The sequence below is a fragment of the Geotrypetes seraphini genome, chromosome 3 (genome assembly GCF_902459505.1).
Source record: "Geotrypetes seraphini chromosome 3, aGeoSer1.1, whole genome shotgun sequence".
Lineage (NCBI taxonomy): Eukaryota > Metazoa > Chordata > Amphibia > Gymnophiona > Dermophiidae > Geotrypetes > Geotrypetes seraphini.
This window is the reverse complement of record NC_047086.1, coordinates 143191713-143208273: the sequence shown is the minus strand read 5'-3', so window position 1 is coordinate 143208273 and position 16561 is coordinate 143191713. Positions and strand designations below refer to the sequence as shown.

The 16561-nt window shown below is 42.2% G+C and overlaps 1 protein-coding gene across 2 annotated transcripts in view; it reads right to left on the bottom strand.

Moving 5' to 3' along the window:
* The window catches only part of KRTCAP3 (keratinocyte associated protein 3), a 59702-nt gene that overhangs the window by 12862 nt on the left and 30279 nt on the right, over positions 1 to 16561 (bottom strand). For both annotated transcript variants that reach the window (XM_033938636.1, XM_033938637.1), the window contains one exon: positions 11374 to 11574. In XM_033938636.1, coding sequence (XP_033794527.1) covers positions 11374 to 11574 — 201 coding nt within the window. The remainder of the gene's footprint in view (positions 1 to 11373; positions 11575 to 16561) is intronic.

Genomic DNA, 16561 nt, shown 5'->3' with positions numbered 1-16561 from the left:
AGTAACAAGGAGCTTCAATGGGAATTGAACCCATGAGTTCCTCTGTTTGTTGGGCCACTGCACTAACCATTAGGCTACTCCTCCATGGACAGAAATCTTAGTAGCATCTTCAATACCAGTTATAACAGGCACTTGTTCTAAACTGTTAGTGCCTAAAAGACAACTTTTTTTTAAGGACTACAGGTCTCGGGCAAGTAAGCCCGTTCCCTCCTGCTTTTGTTTTCTGTTATTCTAATTTTAGTACATCATAGTTTCCCATTGCTTATAAATCAGTCAGCAGGCTCATCATAATTCCCAAACACTATACATGAGAAACATAGAAACATGATGGCAGATAAAGGTCATATGGCCCATCCAGTCTGCCCATCCGCAGTAACCATTATCTCTTCCTTTCTCTAAGAGAACCCATGTGCCTATCCCAAGCTTTCTTGAAATCAGACACAGTCTTGTCTCCACCACCTCTTCTGGGAGACTGTTCCATGCATCTACCACCCTTTCTGTAAAAAAGTATTTCCTTAGATTACTCCTGAGCCTATCACCTCTTAATTTCATCCTATGCCCTCTCATTCCAGAGCTTCCTTTCAAATGAAAGATACTTGATTCATGCACATTTACGTATACAAAATATATACATCGTGTATAGTATTTATCAATTTTATTTTGAGACACTTAGCCTTCAAATGTGTCTCTTGGTTTATATCATTTAATTATTAGCCTGTCAAAGATTTTTATTTATTTATTTTTTTTCATGCATTTATGTAGACACCTGATGCAGGCCTAATGGCCAAAACACAAATTGTATTCATTCAATAAATTCATCTAGTTGACCACCATAGACTGCTTTGTTTCGTCATCTACTCTGCTGTTTTGGCATGCACAACACTAATCCATTTGGAGAAATTGCCCCCAACAAAACCAGGGACTGAGATTATACTCCATATACCCTGGCTTGGGAAAGAAGTTTATTACTATCATTGTATGTACTACATAATCCATTTGGATATTTGGCACCCCCTCCACCCAAGGTCTACTGTTCCTAGATTCTAAATTTTTTTTGCTCCACCTCCCACATTACAAATCTGAAATAAAGATGGGGTAAAAAAGAAAAATTATTAAAAATATCATGCTATAAAATGTGAATCGACATCACAGCCAGCCTTTAAAAGGAAGGTAAAAAGACACCAAATAAGAAGTTTCAAAAAGGCAGGACTTTTCCAAAGAGGAAAAAATTCATGATGCACGTTATTTCAGATCTGATATATCTGTCTCATTCATAGAAGTTATGGATATCCTAATCAAGGCCAGTCTTAAGAGAGGTGTAAACAGGGTAGTTCCAAACCTGATTGAAGCTGCACAAGATACACATTTGGAGCCCCAATATGTTTAACATCAGCCTTGATCACCAGGTCAAAAACCAATGGACTAGAGCAGTGTTTCTCAACTTCAAGCCAAGTACCTCCTAAGCCTAACAAATACCAACCAAGAATCCCGTCCAACCTCCGCACCAGACCCCACCCCCATAATAATAGTCCTAATTGTAACGCAATTTCTTCCATCTATATAATATAATCTTATTAATACAAAATAGTAACCACAAAATTTAAAAAAAACACAAAGCACACTGTACGCACAGAAAATGTTTATTTATATTCGATGGGTTTTTCAAAGAGGTCAAGACAGATGAATTTAAAATATGCAATCAATGACAACTATAGAAAAATAAACAAATATAGACAGCAGATATAAATTCACAGAACTGATGCATTTTAATCACTGAATTGAAAATAAAATTAAATTATTTTTCCTACCTTTGTTGTCTGATGATTTCATGAGTCTCTGGTTGCATTTCCTTCTGACTATGCATCCAACATTTCTTTCTTTCTGCCTCCTGCACACTTCCTTTCCTCCGGTCCCCATTCCCTTCCCCAACCAACATCTCTCTCTGTCCCTCCGAGTCCAACTTTTCTTCCTCTCTCCTCCACCCCTATTGGCAACAAGTCTCCCTCTCTCACTGTCCATCTGTCTTGAGATCTCCAAGCATCTCTCCCACCCACCTCTACTGCCACATCCAACATTTCTCACCACTGCCCACCAGGCCCATACCCATTTCTTCCTCTATCACCCCTCTCCAGCACAATGACACATTTTTCCCTTCATCACTATGTCCAACATTCCTCGCCCTTGCATTCCCTTCAATTTACCCTCTCCACCACCATAGCCAACATTTCTCCTTCTCATCCTTCTATTCCCCATGCATCTCTACCTCACTCCTCTCTCTCTATGCCCAATTTTCCTTTCATGTGCACCATCTCTCGCTCACACATTCATGCCCATAAATTCTCACCTTCTATTCCCTCCCTCCTATGTCTTAAGTTAGTGCCATGTTCATGCCCCTTCCCTTCCTTCTATGTCAAGTTCGTGCACCCTCTTCCTCTCCCGAAGCCAACCTCTCCACAGAACCGCAGGCGCTGCTGGGAATCCCTGCCTACCCCCCACTGAAGCTTCCACCACCAGGGATTCTTCCCTGCCTCCCTGTCTGCCAGCCCGCTGCATCCCTGTCTGCCAGCCCCATCCCTGAAACCGACCCAGCCACCTCACCGGAGTAGACACGCTTTATCTCTCCCAGCAGTAACTCCGCACAGGGACAAGCCATGACGTGTATGACTCACCCGCCTTCCCCCAACATCAATTCTGATATCGGAGAGAAGGTTCCGGGCCAGCCAGGGAGCGATTGGCTAGCCCAGAACCTTCTCTCCGACATCAGAATTAACATTTGGGGGGGGGGAGGAAGGCTTGTGGGCTAGCCATGTGCAAGTTGCTGCACGCGCCATGGCCCATCCCTACGTGGAGTTGCTGCTGGGGGGGAGGGGGAATGGAGCATGTCAACTCCGGCGAGGTGGCAAGGTTGGCTTCAAGGGGGGTGCAGTGGGCGGGCAGACAAGGAGGGAGGGAGGGATCCCCAGTGGCAGCCAGGCCATGTACCCCCAAGGGTATGCATACTGCCGTGTTGAGAAACACTTGGCTAGACACAGAGGAATGCAGACAAACTAAGTGAAATGGGTTTTTCTAGGAAGTCTTTGTTTTCTGCAGTGGAAAAAAATTACCTCAGAAAAATATGAGCACCAAAGTGGCATGTTTTGCCAAAATCTGTTCACCTAGCAAGTTCTACATTTCACAAAACAAATTCCTCATAAAACACACAGCTCTTATCACATCCTCTCCTACAATATTTTTAATGGATTTTTCCAAAACACTCAGGCCCACATTCTATAAACAGCACCTTAAGTTAGGTACCAGTAGGCACCCTACCAGCAGTAAAAGCCATTTTAAAATGTTTTAAAATTTTCTTTTTTTTTTTTAAAATGGAGGCCTTCATCGTGTCTACAAAGGTGCCTTAGAACGCCCAAGGTCAACGTAGGCGTGGTTAATGCTGGAAAAGACCTTAGGCTAGTGGTTCCCAAACTGTGAGCTGACATACAGGGGAGCCACAGATTATTCTTATATTAGACATCTTTTACAACCTTAAAAAATTAAAAAGAATATAGAAATAAAAATACTACAACTGAATCTTCAGGTTATTCATTAGTTATGTTTGATGTTTATGGCCGGTAAAACAGTTTGTTTTCTATCATTGTGTGAATGTAATCACCGTGGTGTATTGGGGTCTGTGTGGATGGTGGTCAAGAATTACAAGCACTTATTCGAAAGAAAGCTCCAGCTGCAATGTGGACCCATTGCATAATACAAAGAGAAGTACTTGCATCAAATCATTCGAGTCCTACATTGAATTTGGTCCTAGAACATAAGGGGGATGTGATAAACTTTATAAAAACTCACCCAGTAAAAGCAAGATTTTTCAAAAAATTGTGTGAAGATGCAGGAACTGAATACACATCTTTGTTATACTACTGCCGCACACACTGGCTTTCTTGTGGCAATATATTTCAATTATGACAAGAATTCTACATTTTTCTTGAAGAAAAACATGAGTATGCCAAATACTTTGTAGAGACAGAGTTTGTGATGAAACTGGCATACTTGTGTGATATTTTTGAAAAGTTAAATAAGCTGAATCTCTCCTTGCAAGGAGGCAATATGCATATTTTGAAATTGATCGAGAAGATTTCGGTTTTCAAAAAAAAAAAAAAAAGTTACAATTATGGTGGGGAAAATTCCCCTTTTGCAGCAGTTCATGATCTCCAATGAAGTTGTTTTATCTGACAATATAAAATCCGTTTTTGAAGATCGCCTATCACAAAGTATCAAATGGTTTGAAAAATATTTTCTAGAAGATCTAATCTAATCTAATACTTGGCTTTATATACCAAGTCTTCTTTCTAAGAAAGCTCGACTCAGTTTACAATGGTTAACTTAAAGTAAAAAAATAAGAATCATAAAAGAAAAAATTTCAAAAAGGATTAATTTCCAAAGTGTTTGGTGTATAAAGTAGTTTTCAAAAACTTACGAAAAAGAGAGAAAGAACCAGAACTTCTTATGGGGAACGGAAGATCGTTCCAAAGTTGAGAAAACTTAAAGATCAAGGATTGGCCAAAAATCTTAACTCCTCTACTCCCTTTCCTGGAAGGGAGAGATAATTTGTATTGTTGGTTGCCCCTTGCAAAAGAGAATCTATAAAGATTCCAGGATAAAGGAACCAGAGGAGTGAAGATACCAAAAAGAATTTTAAAAATAACACAAGCACATTTAAACTGAACTCTAAAATAAACAGGAAGCCAATAAAGGCTTTGAAACAATGGTGTCACGTGATCGAACTTACGTTTCCCGAAAATCAGTTTCGCTGCAGTATTAATCTATAAAGGCTATTTTTTTGTAATACTGAGGTAGATGACATTACAATAATCAAGCTGTGATAATATAATTGACTGAACTAAAATAGAAAAGTGACAGTGATGAAAGAGATGTCTGACCTTCCTCAGCATACACAGATTAAAAAAGCATTTCTTAATCACAGAATTAATTTGTTCCTTGAAAGAAAGCGAGGAGTCGAAGAGAACTCCCAGAATCTTGGCAGAAAACTCGATTTGTAAAGAAGATCCAGAAGCCAATGTTACAGAACTGAGAAGACAATCCAATTTTGGGTCTAGCCATAATAATTTGGTTTTTGATGCATTAAGTTTCATCCGGACAGACTGGGCCCACGCTTGAAGTTTAGAGATACAAAGATTTACTTTAGATACTAAATCAGGTGTCCGGATCTATCTATCAATATGAAAATGTCGTCCGCGTAAGTAAGTAGAGTTTCCCAAGTAGACAGCTTAAAAATGTTAAGGGTGGTCATATAAAGATTAAATAGAATTGGAGATTCGCCTGGATTCAGGATCCCTTCAGAGCCAAACCTCCAGCTGACTTCTGAAGAAGAAAATCTCATCAAGAAAATCTCATCAATATACGATTTAGCAGCATGGATATTATTGAATTTTGGTGTTCAGTAAGAGATGAATATTCACTGTTAAGCAGTAGAGCACAGAGAACCTTAATTCTGTTTGCGACATCCTATTTATGCAAAGTTGGGTCTTCGACGCTCGCTGTGATAAAAAGCAAATGCCAAGTGAAAATCAATGTGGAACAAGAAATGAGATTGGTCGTATCTAATATGGTTAAAAGGTTTGAGAAGATTTGTATTTAACAGCAAGCTCATCCATCTCACTAGTTCTACCAATATTTTTTTATATTCGTTGTCGAATTATTTCAAACTAGTCTTTAAGCCCATTACATTAACGGGTGCTAGAATAGATGTGTCTTTCTTTTTTTCTCTCTCCTTGGCTGCTGTCTGTCTTTCTTTCTGTTTCTCTTTCCTCCCCCTGTCCATCAGTAGCCCTTCTCCCTTCCTTTTACCTCCCCCCTGTCCAGCAGCACCTCTTCCCTGCTCTCCCTGTCCAGAAGCAGCCCTTCTCCCTTCTTTTTACCTCCCCCCGTCCAACAGCACTCCTTCACTGCTCCCCCTGTCCAGCAGCAGCCCTTCTCCCTTCGTTTTAACTTCCCCCTGCCCAGCAGCACCTGTTCCCTGCTCCCCCTGAACAGCAGTAGGCCTCCCTTCCTGTTACATTTCCCCTGCCCAGCAGCACCTCTTCCCTGCTCCCCCTGTCCAGCAGTAGGCCTCCCTTCCTGTTTCCTCCCCCCCTGCCCAGCAGCACCTCTTCCCTGCTCCCCCTTTACCCGATTCCCCTGTCCAGCATCTGGCTGTTTAGAAAAGGAGGGCAGACAGAAGAGCAGCAGAGGGCCTTACAGTACTTCCTGGCTGTGGATAGGTCTGCCGCTGCCTGGAGGAGCTGAAGAGCAGGGTGGCCTGCGCTTAGAGGTTGCTCGGATGCGTGGGAAGCTGTTTTGCCCACTAGTGTGTGTGAGGAGCGGCCGGGATCACATGCAATGTCCGATGTTCTTTTGCCAACCGTTTAGTTCTGTGCGGAGGTATTTTTAAGTTTAAAGCTGCCGTGGCGGCTCGTTTCACGATCTCCGCCTGCGTCAGAAGACTTCTCCGACTCAGGTGGGGCTCGTGAGAGGAGCCGCCACTGCGGTTTAGAACTTAAAATAACTTCGCTCAGAATATCCTTGGGGTTCTGCGAGTGTGGTGCCGTTTTTTCTCCTAAGAACCCTAAGCGCACATGCGCACTCATGCCGCCACAGACATACGGATCATGGAACTCGCAGGTAGGAGTGCACATGCGAGCTTAGGGTTTTATTATAGTAGATAAATAATAAGATGATTGTAATAACCTTTATGATAAGTTGTTTTCATTTTTTAAAATTAATAATCTTCTCAAGCTAACAACTATCAGGTATGAATTAGATTACAGAACTATCATTTGACCTGGGGAGCCGTGGAAAAATTTTGAAACATTAAGTGAGTTATGAACAGGAAAAGTTTGGGAACCACTGCCTTAGGCATACTTTTTTTTTTTTTTTTTAAATCTTTATTCATTTTTAAACCTTCAACAAGTAATTTAAATATACATTCCAGTGTTCTCCCAAGGGCCTTTCAGACGGGCGGTCCACCCGGGTAATTTAGATGACCGCCCAGCTAAATTCTGCTGCTGCCACTGCTGCTCAACAAAAAAAAAAAAGCCGGCTTGGAGATTTCACCTTAGCCCATAGCGAACTTATGCTCTGGGGCTCTAACGTGTGCGTGCCGGCTTCCCTTCTCTTCCCTCTGAAACTGGAAGTTATGTCCGGGGGGGAGGGGGAAGAGAAGGGAAGCCGGCACGCACATGTTAGAGCCCCGAAGCATGCGTTCGCTATGGGCTAAGGCGGGAGACAGGTCAGTGAAGCTTACCATTTGCTCTTCTTGCTGCCGGGTCCTGCCTACTTTCAGTTTCCGCGAAGGCAGGACCCGGCAGCATTTCTCCCAATCGATCATGATCTTGGACCGATCAGCCTTCCTCTCCGACGGCAGAATTGATGTCGGGGAGAGGAATGCTGGTCGGCCCGAAGCAGGGAGAGCTTGGGGCGGCGGCAGCGGCTTTGGGGCCTGTTATCCAAAGGCGGTGGCTTGGGGGCCTGTTCCCCGATGGCAGCGGCATTGGCAGTGGCTTGGGGGAGGACAAGGAGAAAGAAAGAAAGAGGGCAGGCAGGGAGACAGAAGGAAAGAAGAGAAACAGAAAAAAGAAATGGGGCATGAAGAGAGAAAGAAAGAAAGGGCAGGGAGAGAGGAAGAAAAAGTTGGGGGGAGGGTAATGAGGTCAGGAGGAGAGGAAGCATACAGGCTGAAAGAAGGGAAGAAAGATTGGATGCACAGTCAGAAGAAAGTGCAACCAGAGACTCATGAAATCACCAGACAAGGTAGGAAAAATGATTTTATTTTAAATTTACTGATCAAAATGTGTCTGAATTTATATCTGCTGTCTATATTTTACACTATGGTCCCCTTTTACTAAACCACAATAGCAGTTTTAGTGCAGGGAGCCTATTAGCATTGAGAACAGCACTGGGCATTCAGCGCAGCTCCCTAAGCTAAAAACTGCTATCGTGGTTTAGTAAAAAGGGAGGGGGGTATTTGTCTATTTTTGTATGGTTGTTACTGAGGTGAAAGTGCATAGAATCATCTGCTTTGACCTCTTTGAAAAAAACCCGGAATAGGAATGATTAATATTTTCTCTGCGTACAGTGTGCTTTGTGGGTTTTTTTTTTTTAATTTTATTGTTGATAGATCATTTTGACTTGGTCATTTTAAAAGTAGCTCACAAGCCCAAAAAGTGTGGACACCCCTGCTCTAAACATCGCTCCTTAGTTTTATCAAGTTGTGCAGTGAGTGGCCAGCACTTTACATCTTATCACCTCATTCTTTCTTTTTTCTCCTCATGTACAGCACGGTTCTTTATTCTAAGCAGCTCTGGCACTAACAGTACTAAGGGTGCCTTATGCTACTTTCACTACCATTTGCAGTCAGGTTTGGCATTTTATCATGGTTTTGGGTTTTTATTTAGTTTTTCACTGGTATTTTCATTTATTTATTAAAGCAGCATTTTTTAACAGCCAAATGCCCCTTCCCTATCAGTGTGCATTCAATCCATTGCCGACACTTTTTTGGTGCCTCTTTCAACGGATCAAATATCATAGCCCCACTGTTGCGTGTTCACATTTATTCTCTGCACGAGTTTATCTCATCAGTGCAGAGACCTTTTTGGTAAGTCCATTTTACTCTTCCTTTTTTACTTTCCCGAGTGCTGTGGTTTTATTCTTTGGTTTTAATAGAAGCTCATTTGTACAATAATTTAGATCTTTCCCAGATTCACTTTTCATCTACCCCAGTGGTCTCAAGCTCGCGGCCCGGGGGCCACATGCGGCCCGCCAGGTACTATTTTGAGGCCCTCAGTATGTTTATCATAATCACAAAAGCAAAATAAAAGTTTCTTGATCCTATGTCTCTAGCTATAAATTACAATATTATTATTAGGACTTAGCCAAAAGGAAAGATTTATAAATTATAAACCTTGTAACCTATTCTGAGCTACTGGGAGGATGGGATAAAAATTGAATTAAATACAATAAAGAGTTTTACCTCATGCAAAATTGTCATTTCTTTAATAAGACATTAACTATTTTTTTTCTGAGGCCCTCCAAGTACCTACAAATTCAAAATGTGGCCCTGCAAAGGGTTTGAGTTTGAGACCACTGATCTACCCAGTCGGCTTGGCTTTGAGCTACTATCTTCTCATTCAAATTGGTAACCAAACTTCAGGATTGCAACCGTCACGTTTGAAAGTCACTCAGAGGTATAGAGTTCTTCAAGAAGAGAGTTGCGCCCTCTAGTGATGAACCAAAGTATATTTTTCAGTCGTTGCAACTTTATTAGTTCTGGTTACGCTCCAAGTTTGATTACAAAAGTAAATAAATAAATAAATAAATGTCTTTACAGTCTTTCAAACACTTGTATGAAAATACTTTGTTTTTTCTTATCTTTACAAATCTTTTCAAATGAACATCGCTCTGTGAGAAAATTGAGAGCAGCTTGATAATTCAGTTTATAACAGGTTCGGGGTCTCTACGTGGCCCCGTTTCGATTCCTTCTTCAGGAGACCCTATTGTATGTAAATTGAAAAACCTTTTCAATGCTGATAGAATGCTTCAAGTTTGCGATGTGGTAACATCTGAAATATAGAGTATATATAAACAGCCGGGTATGAGAGTAGAAATTTCACTATCCTCACTATGGCAAAAATTCTAAATAAATTATAAAGCTATTATAGGAAGCGAGGCACAACAATACATACCGTCAAAAGAACGCTGTCGGTGCTGTGAATTTAAACTGTCAGAGAAAACATAGCATCAGCTGTCTGGTTTAAAAGAGTACAGGGGGAGGAATTTATTACACGTCAGAATTAGAATTAGAACTGACGTGATTCCTAGAATGTTGGTGAATAAGTACATAGAGTGATGAGTTACTGTTTAGCATTAAAAAATACTATTTAGCATTAAAAAATACAGGGAAGATTTTAAATGTTATTGTAAAGACAGTGAAATATGACTGTGTGTAGTCTAAAAGTCTTGTTCATAGGAAAGCGATCCATTCCATATCACTATTTAGGCCATGAGGCTGCAATGTATTTAAAGTGAAAATCCACTTTTGTTCTTGTCTCCAAAGTATATGGGCCACATCTCCTCTTCTGATTAAATTAATGACATTGAGCACTGAAAATTTGAGATCTGTGATCGCATGTTGGTGTAGTAACCAGTGCTGGACTAGGGGAGCCTCTTTTACTTCAGATATATAATCTAGATATATAATGTCTACTGGGTCACCTTGGTCCAATTGCTTATTTATCCCCTCAAAGAACTGCAGTAGATTTGTCTGGCATGATCGGCCTTTACAGAAACCATGCTGGCTCGATCTCATCAGATTATTTTTTTCTATATGCTCATTGATACCTTCCCTGATCAGTGGTTCGGCCATCTTCCCCGGAACAGAGGTTAAGCTCACCAGTCTATAGTTTCCCGGGTCGCCTCTCGATCCTTTTTTGAAGATCGGTGTAACATTCGCTATCTTCCAGTCCTCCGGGATTACCCCTGTTCTCAAGGACAGGTTGCAAATATGCTGCAGTAGCTCTGCTGTTTCATCTCTGAGCTCTTTCAGTATTCTCGGGTGGATCCCATCTGGGCCCGGAGCTTTGTCCGTTCTTAATCTTAAACAATTCTGCACATGCTAAAAATGCTATTGCAGCTTAGTAAAAGGAGCCCTTAATTTTCCCCACCACCAAATTTTCCCATCCCGCCCCACCCGGCTACTTTTTCATTCCACCCAGCTGGAAAAAATTTCTGGGGAGAACACTGCATTCATATATACTTTAATAACACTTATTAATCATACAAATATTGTATCATAATAAAATTCCTCCCTATCCCCTCCCTCCCATATAACATTTTCAGAAATAACTAAAATTTACACCCACCCTCCCCCCACCCTATACTTCAATAATAAAGGGGGAAAATAAATTTACTATAATCAATCCTTACAATAATTTGTTAATGGCATTCTAAGGCACCTCCATAAACACAATTCTCAAAGGCAGGCACAGGAAATGTAGACCTTTAAAACCCTGGCTTATATTTCTGGTGCCTACCTTTGACAAAAGCTGAAATTCTGTAATCACCACCATTGAGTGATTGACATGCGATCAGCGGCTGTTTTTTAGGCGGCTGATGATAATGGCGCCTTTTACAGAATCCGGTACTCAAAGTCCTTCCATTTTCCCCTACTTCAAATAGTTTTCATCCCATTCCAAAAAGTACCTTCTCACTATTTCCATCCCAGAGGGGACACTTATCATCCCCCCCGCCTTTCAGCTTCTACAAACCTTACTTCCAAAACAAAGAACAAACCCTTGTACAGAAGTCAAAATGAACAAATCATGGACTTACATAAATGCGCGTGGTGTCAAATGGGCAATCATTGCTCATAATGGCAGATCTTGCGTCACCTGGCAAGGCAGAAGAGTTACACCCAGCAATTAGTTGCTTTCCTCCATTGGATACGGTAAGAGTAATTGCCAAGACCAGTCCCACGAAGCAAGCAGCCGAAAGTAGAGAATTCAACAGAGACACACAAAACAATGCCCAATGCTGTAAGAAATGTTTTTAAAAGTGGAACACATAAGCAGCATCATATGACATGGCAAAATCAATATTGTGTTAGATGTGCATTCACGTACTTCCAAACGCCTAAGTAAACTATGGAGTTCATGCATATCAGACAGAATTCATAAGGGCTCAGGTACCCGCTGCAAAGTTAAGTATACCTATTAGACTCTGAATTTTTGAACCCAAAGATGATAGTGATCACCCTACTGATTTTTTTTTCTTATATTTCTCAAAATCACTAGAAAATTTTTCCAAACAATTTTTGCAGATCCAGCTTACGTACGATCAAAGAAAGAACCTCATATTTTACCACTTTACAGAATGTGCATTGAACATGGCTAGAAATCATGCAAAGATGCTGTGGAAATCCTAGGAATAAGGCAGCCCCAGACCTCTAAAACAGTGTTTCCCAACTTCAAGCCAAGTACCCATTAAGTCAAACAGATTTCAATTGAGTACCCCCAACCTCAATCAGCAGAAATTTTGAATGGACATTATTAAACAGTTAACTAACCTAACATATATAACAAATACAGGTCATTGAAAATGGCATACAGACCAAAACACAGTTGGAATGATCTGTTATATTTCATGCTCACAGAAATTGTTTATGTAGACAGGAAAAGAATATATCCTCTACACCCCTTTCTATAGACTCAACGAGTCTCAATATTAACCGACCCTCAGAGATACCACCGTGATACTCAAAATGTTTTCACTGTATCCAGTTTCACGTACCATATCTTCACCAGGCCATACTAAATAGATACTCTTAGTTTTTCAAACGTTTTGGCAAAAGATTTTTTGATAATAATATTTAAGTACTTAGCTTCTATTGATTTAGTGGCCAACATGTTTCACCCAGTGGATTTTTTCAAGGCTTATATCCCTAAACCAGCTTTCGCCACATTATCAGACCACCTGATTGGTTAATATTTGAGACTCGTTGAGAAGTGCAAGTCTATAGAAAGGGGTATAGAGGATATATCCTTTTCCTATCTACATATACTTAACCTTGCTCGCACAAAAGTCTATAGTATAAATTCATAGTGCAGTTCTTTAATTGATCATAAAATTGTTTAGCTCCTTGAATTGTGGTGTGTTCTTATAAACTGAGTAAAAGTGAATAGTTACAGAGACAGCCTATTTATAAATAACAGGATTTTTAAAAAAAGTGCTCTCTTTTAATGGTGGTTGGATCTTTGGTCGCACGCTAGATATATCTTAGGAAAATGCATGACCAGCCTGTCTTTGTCTGCTGGAAGAGATCCAGAATATCTGCACAAAAGTAGAAAACTTTTCTCTGACAATAAAAGATGAAACTCAACTGGTCACTATGGCAGCTTCTCTACTTTTGGGAAGAACTTGTTTATGAAAGAAAAGAAAAAACCCCAAAACAAACAAAAAACAGTGAACCAAGGCCCCTTTCTATTCACATAACAAATGAAAAAAATGAAAACTAGAAAAAAATCCCAAACACACAAAGTAATGGCATACACTGTACAAGTACATGTACTGGCCACAACCAGTGGCCTAGTAAATGGGGTGCGTCAGTCCACCCCAGGCGCGGTCTTCCTAAAGGTGTGGCACCCTTCTCCTCTCCTCACCACGTGCGTGTGCCCCTTGCCTTCCCCCATACTTTTTTTACTTCCCTGGCACAAGGTTGCTGCCCACGTCGGCATCGGCGCTCTCTCCGACATTAAAGGGTGAGCTGACACCAACGTAGACATGCTGCTCACACCGGAGAAGTTAAAAAGTACAGGGAAATGGAAGGGGGCACCACCACCACAGGCACCGCTCTCCCTTAATATGCCACTGACCACAGCCACTTAAATTCAAAGAGTGGCCTGCTACCTCTTTTAGCATTATGTGCTTAGAAAATTGGGAAATTAGCACAGTTAGCATTATTTGTTATACTTCATGCTCAAGTCTAAAGCCAGCTCAGGCAGATGTGATACAATGTCAGTTTTTGAAATGTACTTTTTCTACCTTTGTTGACTAGTCATTTTTCTAACCATGTTAGTCCCAGTCTCTGGTTTATGTCTTTTTCTGTCAGCCCTTCTTGCTGCTTCTCTGAAGTTGGTAAGTTCCCACCCCCAAGGTACATAGTAAGAAGGGTTCAGCAACGGGATAAGAGGAGATAAGTGGGGAAGAAGAGAAAGCAGAGAGCCATTTCTGAGTTTAGGGGTGTAAGCCAGCCCTGCCAAACTGGGTGATCTTATGGGCTGGCCAAACCCAAACAGACTTCCCCATTACGAAAAAAACATCTGGACACCCGGATCCATTTGCATATTTTTCCCTACATATATGGGTGGGTAAAAAATATTTTACTGAGAAATTTCAAAAAGCACAGTTACTTACCATAACAGGTTTTATCCAGGGACAGCAGGCAGATATTCTTGACTGATGGGTGACGGCACCGACGGAGCCCCGGTACGGACAATTTTAGAGTGATTGCACTCTAAGAACTTTAGAAAGTTCTAGCTAGGCCGCACCGCGCGTGCGCGAGTGCCTTCCTGCCCGACAGAGGCGCGCGGTCCCCAGTTAAGATAAGCTAGCTAAGAAGCCAACCCGGGGAGGTGGGTGGGACGCAAGAATATCTGCCTGCTGTCCCTGGATAACACCTGTTACGGTAAGTAACTGTGCTTTATCCCAGGACAAGCAGGCAGCATATTCTTGACTGATGGGTGACCTCCAAGCTAACAAAAAGAGGGATGGAGGGAAGGTTGGCCATTAAGAAAACAAATTTTGTAAAACAGATTGGCCGAAGTGTCCATCCCGTCTGGAGAATGCATCCAGACAATAATGCGATGTGAAAGTATGAACTGAGGACCAAGTAGAAGCCTTGCAGATTTCCTCAATGGAAGTTGAACGGAGGAAAGCTACAGACGCTGCCATAGCTCTAACCTTGTGGCCCGTGACAGAACCTTCCAGTGTCAGGCCCGACTGAGCATAACAAAATGAAACGCAAGCAGCAAGCCAATTGGATAGGGTGCGTTTAGATACAGGATGACCCAACTTGTTAGGATCAAATGACAAAAACAGTTGAGGAGATGATCTGTGAGGTTTGGTGCGTTCAAGATAGTAAGCCAGAGCACGTTTACAGTCCAAGGTATGCAAAGCCTGTTCACCTGGATGAGAATGAGGCTTTGGAAAAAAAACAGGTAGGACGATGGACTGATTAAGATGAAAGTCAGACACAACCTTAGGGAGAAACTTTGGATGTGTACGTAGTACCACCTTATCATGGTGAAAAACAGTGAAAGGTGGATCAGCCACTAGTGCATGCAACTCACTGACCCTCCTGGATGAAGTGAGAGCAATGAGGAAGACCACTTTCCAAGTGAGAAATTTGAAATGTGCTGTGGCCAAAGGTTCAAAAGGAGGCTTCATTAAAGCGGAAAGAACCACATTGAGATCCCAAACCACAGGAGGGGGCTTGAGAGGTGAAAAGGCCCCCCATAAATCTAGAAACTAAAGGATGAGCCGAGAGGGGTTTTCCATGAACCGGCTCATGAAAAGCAGCAATGGCACTAAGATGAACTCTGATAGAAGTAGATTTAAGGCCAGAGTCAGACAAGGAAAGAAGATAGTCCAACACCAGTCCCACTGCTAGAGACATGGGATTATGGTGATGTAAAAGGCACCAGGAAGAAAACCGAGAGCACTTCTGTTGATAACACTGAAGAGTGGCCGGTTTCCTGGAAGCATCAATAATAGAACGGACAGGCTGAGAAAGGAGAGAATGAGCCGAAGTCAGCCCGAGAGAAACCAAGCTGTCAGGTGCAGAGACTGCAGGTTGGGATGCAGAAGGGACTGTTGATGCTGAGTAAGCAGAGAAGGAAACAGTGGAAGAGGTATGGGTTCCCTGGAACTGAGTTGAAGTAGAAGGGAGAACCAATGTTGCCTGGGCCACCGTGGAGCGATGAGAATCATGGTGGCTCGTTCCCTCTTGAGCTTGAACAATGTCCGCATGAGCTGTAGAGGGGGAAATGCATATAGGAAGAGACTGGTCCAATCCAGGAGAAATGCATCGGGCGCAAGACGGTGAGGAGAGTAGAGTCTGGAGCAAAACAGGAGCAGCTGATGTTTGTGGGGAGCTGCAAAAAGGTCCACTTGAGGAGTGCCCCATTGAGCGAAAATGGACTGAAGAGTCGAGGGATCGAGAGTTCATTCGTGAGGTTGGAGAATTCTGCTGAGATTGTCCGCTAAGGAATTCTGTTCCCCTTGAATGTAGACAGCCTTCAGGAATAAGTGACGAGCTGTCGCCCAAGACCAAATCCGTTGGGCTTCCTGACACAACAGGCGAGAGCCCGTTCCTCCCTGTTTGTTGATGTAGTACATTGCAACTTGATTGTCTGTGCAAATGAGTAGTACTTGAGGAAAGAGAAGATGTTGAAACACCTTGAGGGCATAAAACATCGCTCGGAGTTCCAGGAAATTGATGTGGTGTTTCTTTTCCTGGGCAGTCCAAAACCCCTGAGTTCGGAACTCGTTCAAGTGAGCTCCCCAGGCGTAGGGGGAGGAATCTGTGGTGATGACTAGTTGATGCGGAGGTAGATGGAACAGCAGACCTCTGGATAGATTTGAAGATGTCAACCACCAAAGAAGTGACTGTCGAAGAGACGAGGTCACAGATATGTGTTGCGAACAAGGATCCGTCGCCTGGGACCATTGGTTCGCTAAGGTCCATTGAGGAGTACGTAGGTGGAGACGTGCGAAGGGGGTGACATGTACTGTCGAAGCCATGTGCCCCAATAGCACCATCATGTGATTCGCAGAAATGGTAATCTGTTGAAACACCTGTCGACAGAGATGAAGGATGGTCTGAAGGCGGTTGGATGGAAGAAATGCCCGCATCAGAACAGTGTCCAGAATGGCTCCAATGAATTGAAGTCGCTGGGTTGGAATGAGGTGCGACTTGGGTAGATTGATTTCGAAACCCAACAGTCGAAGGAAGTGAATGGTC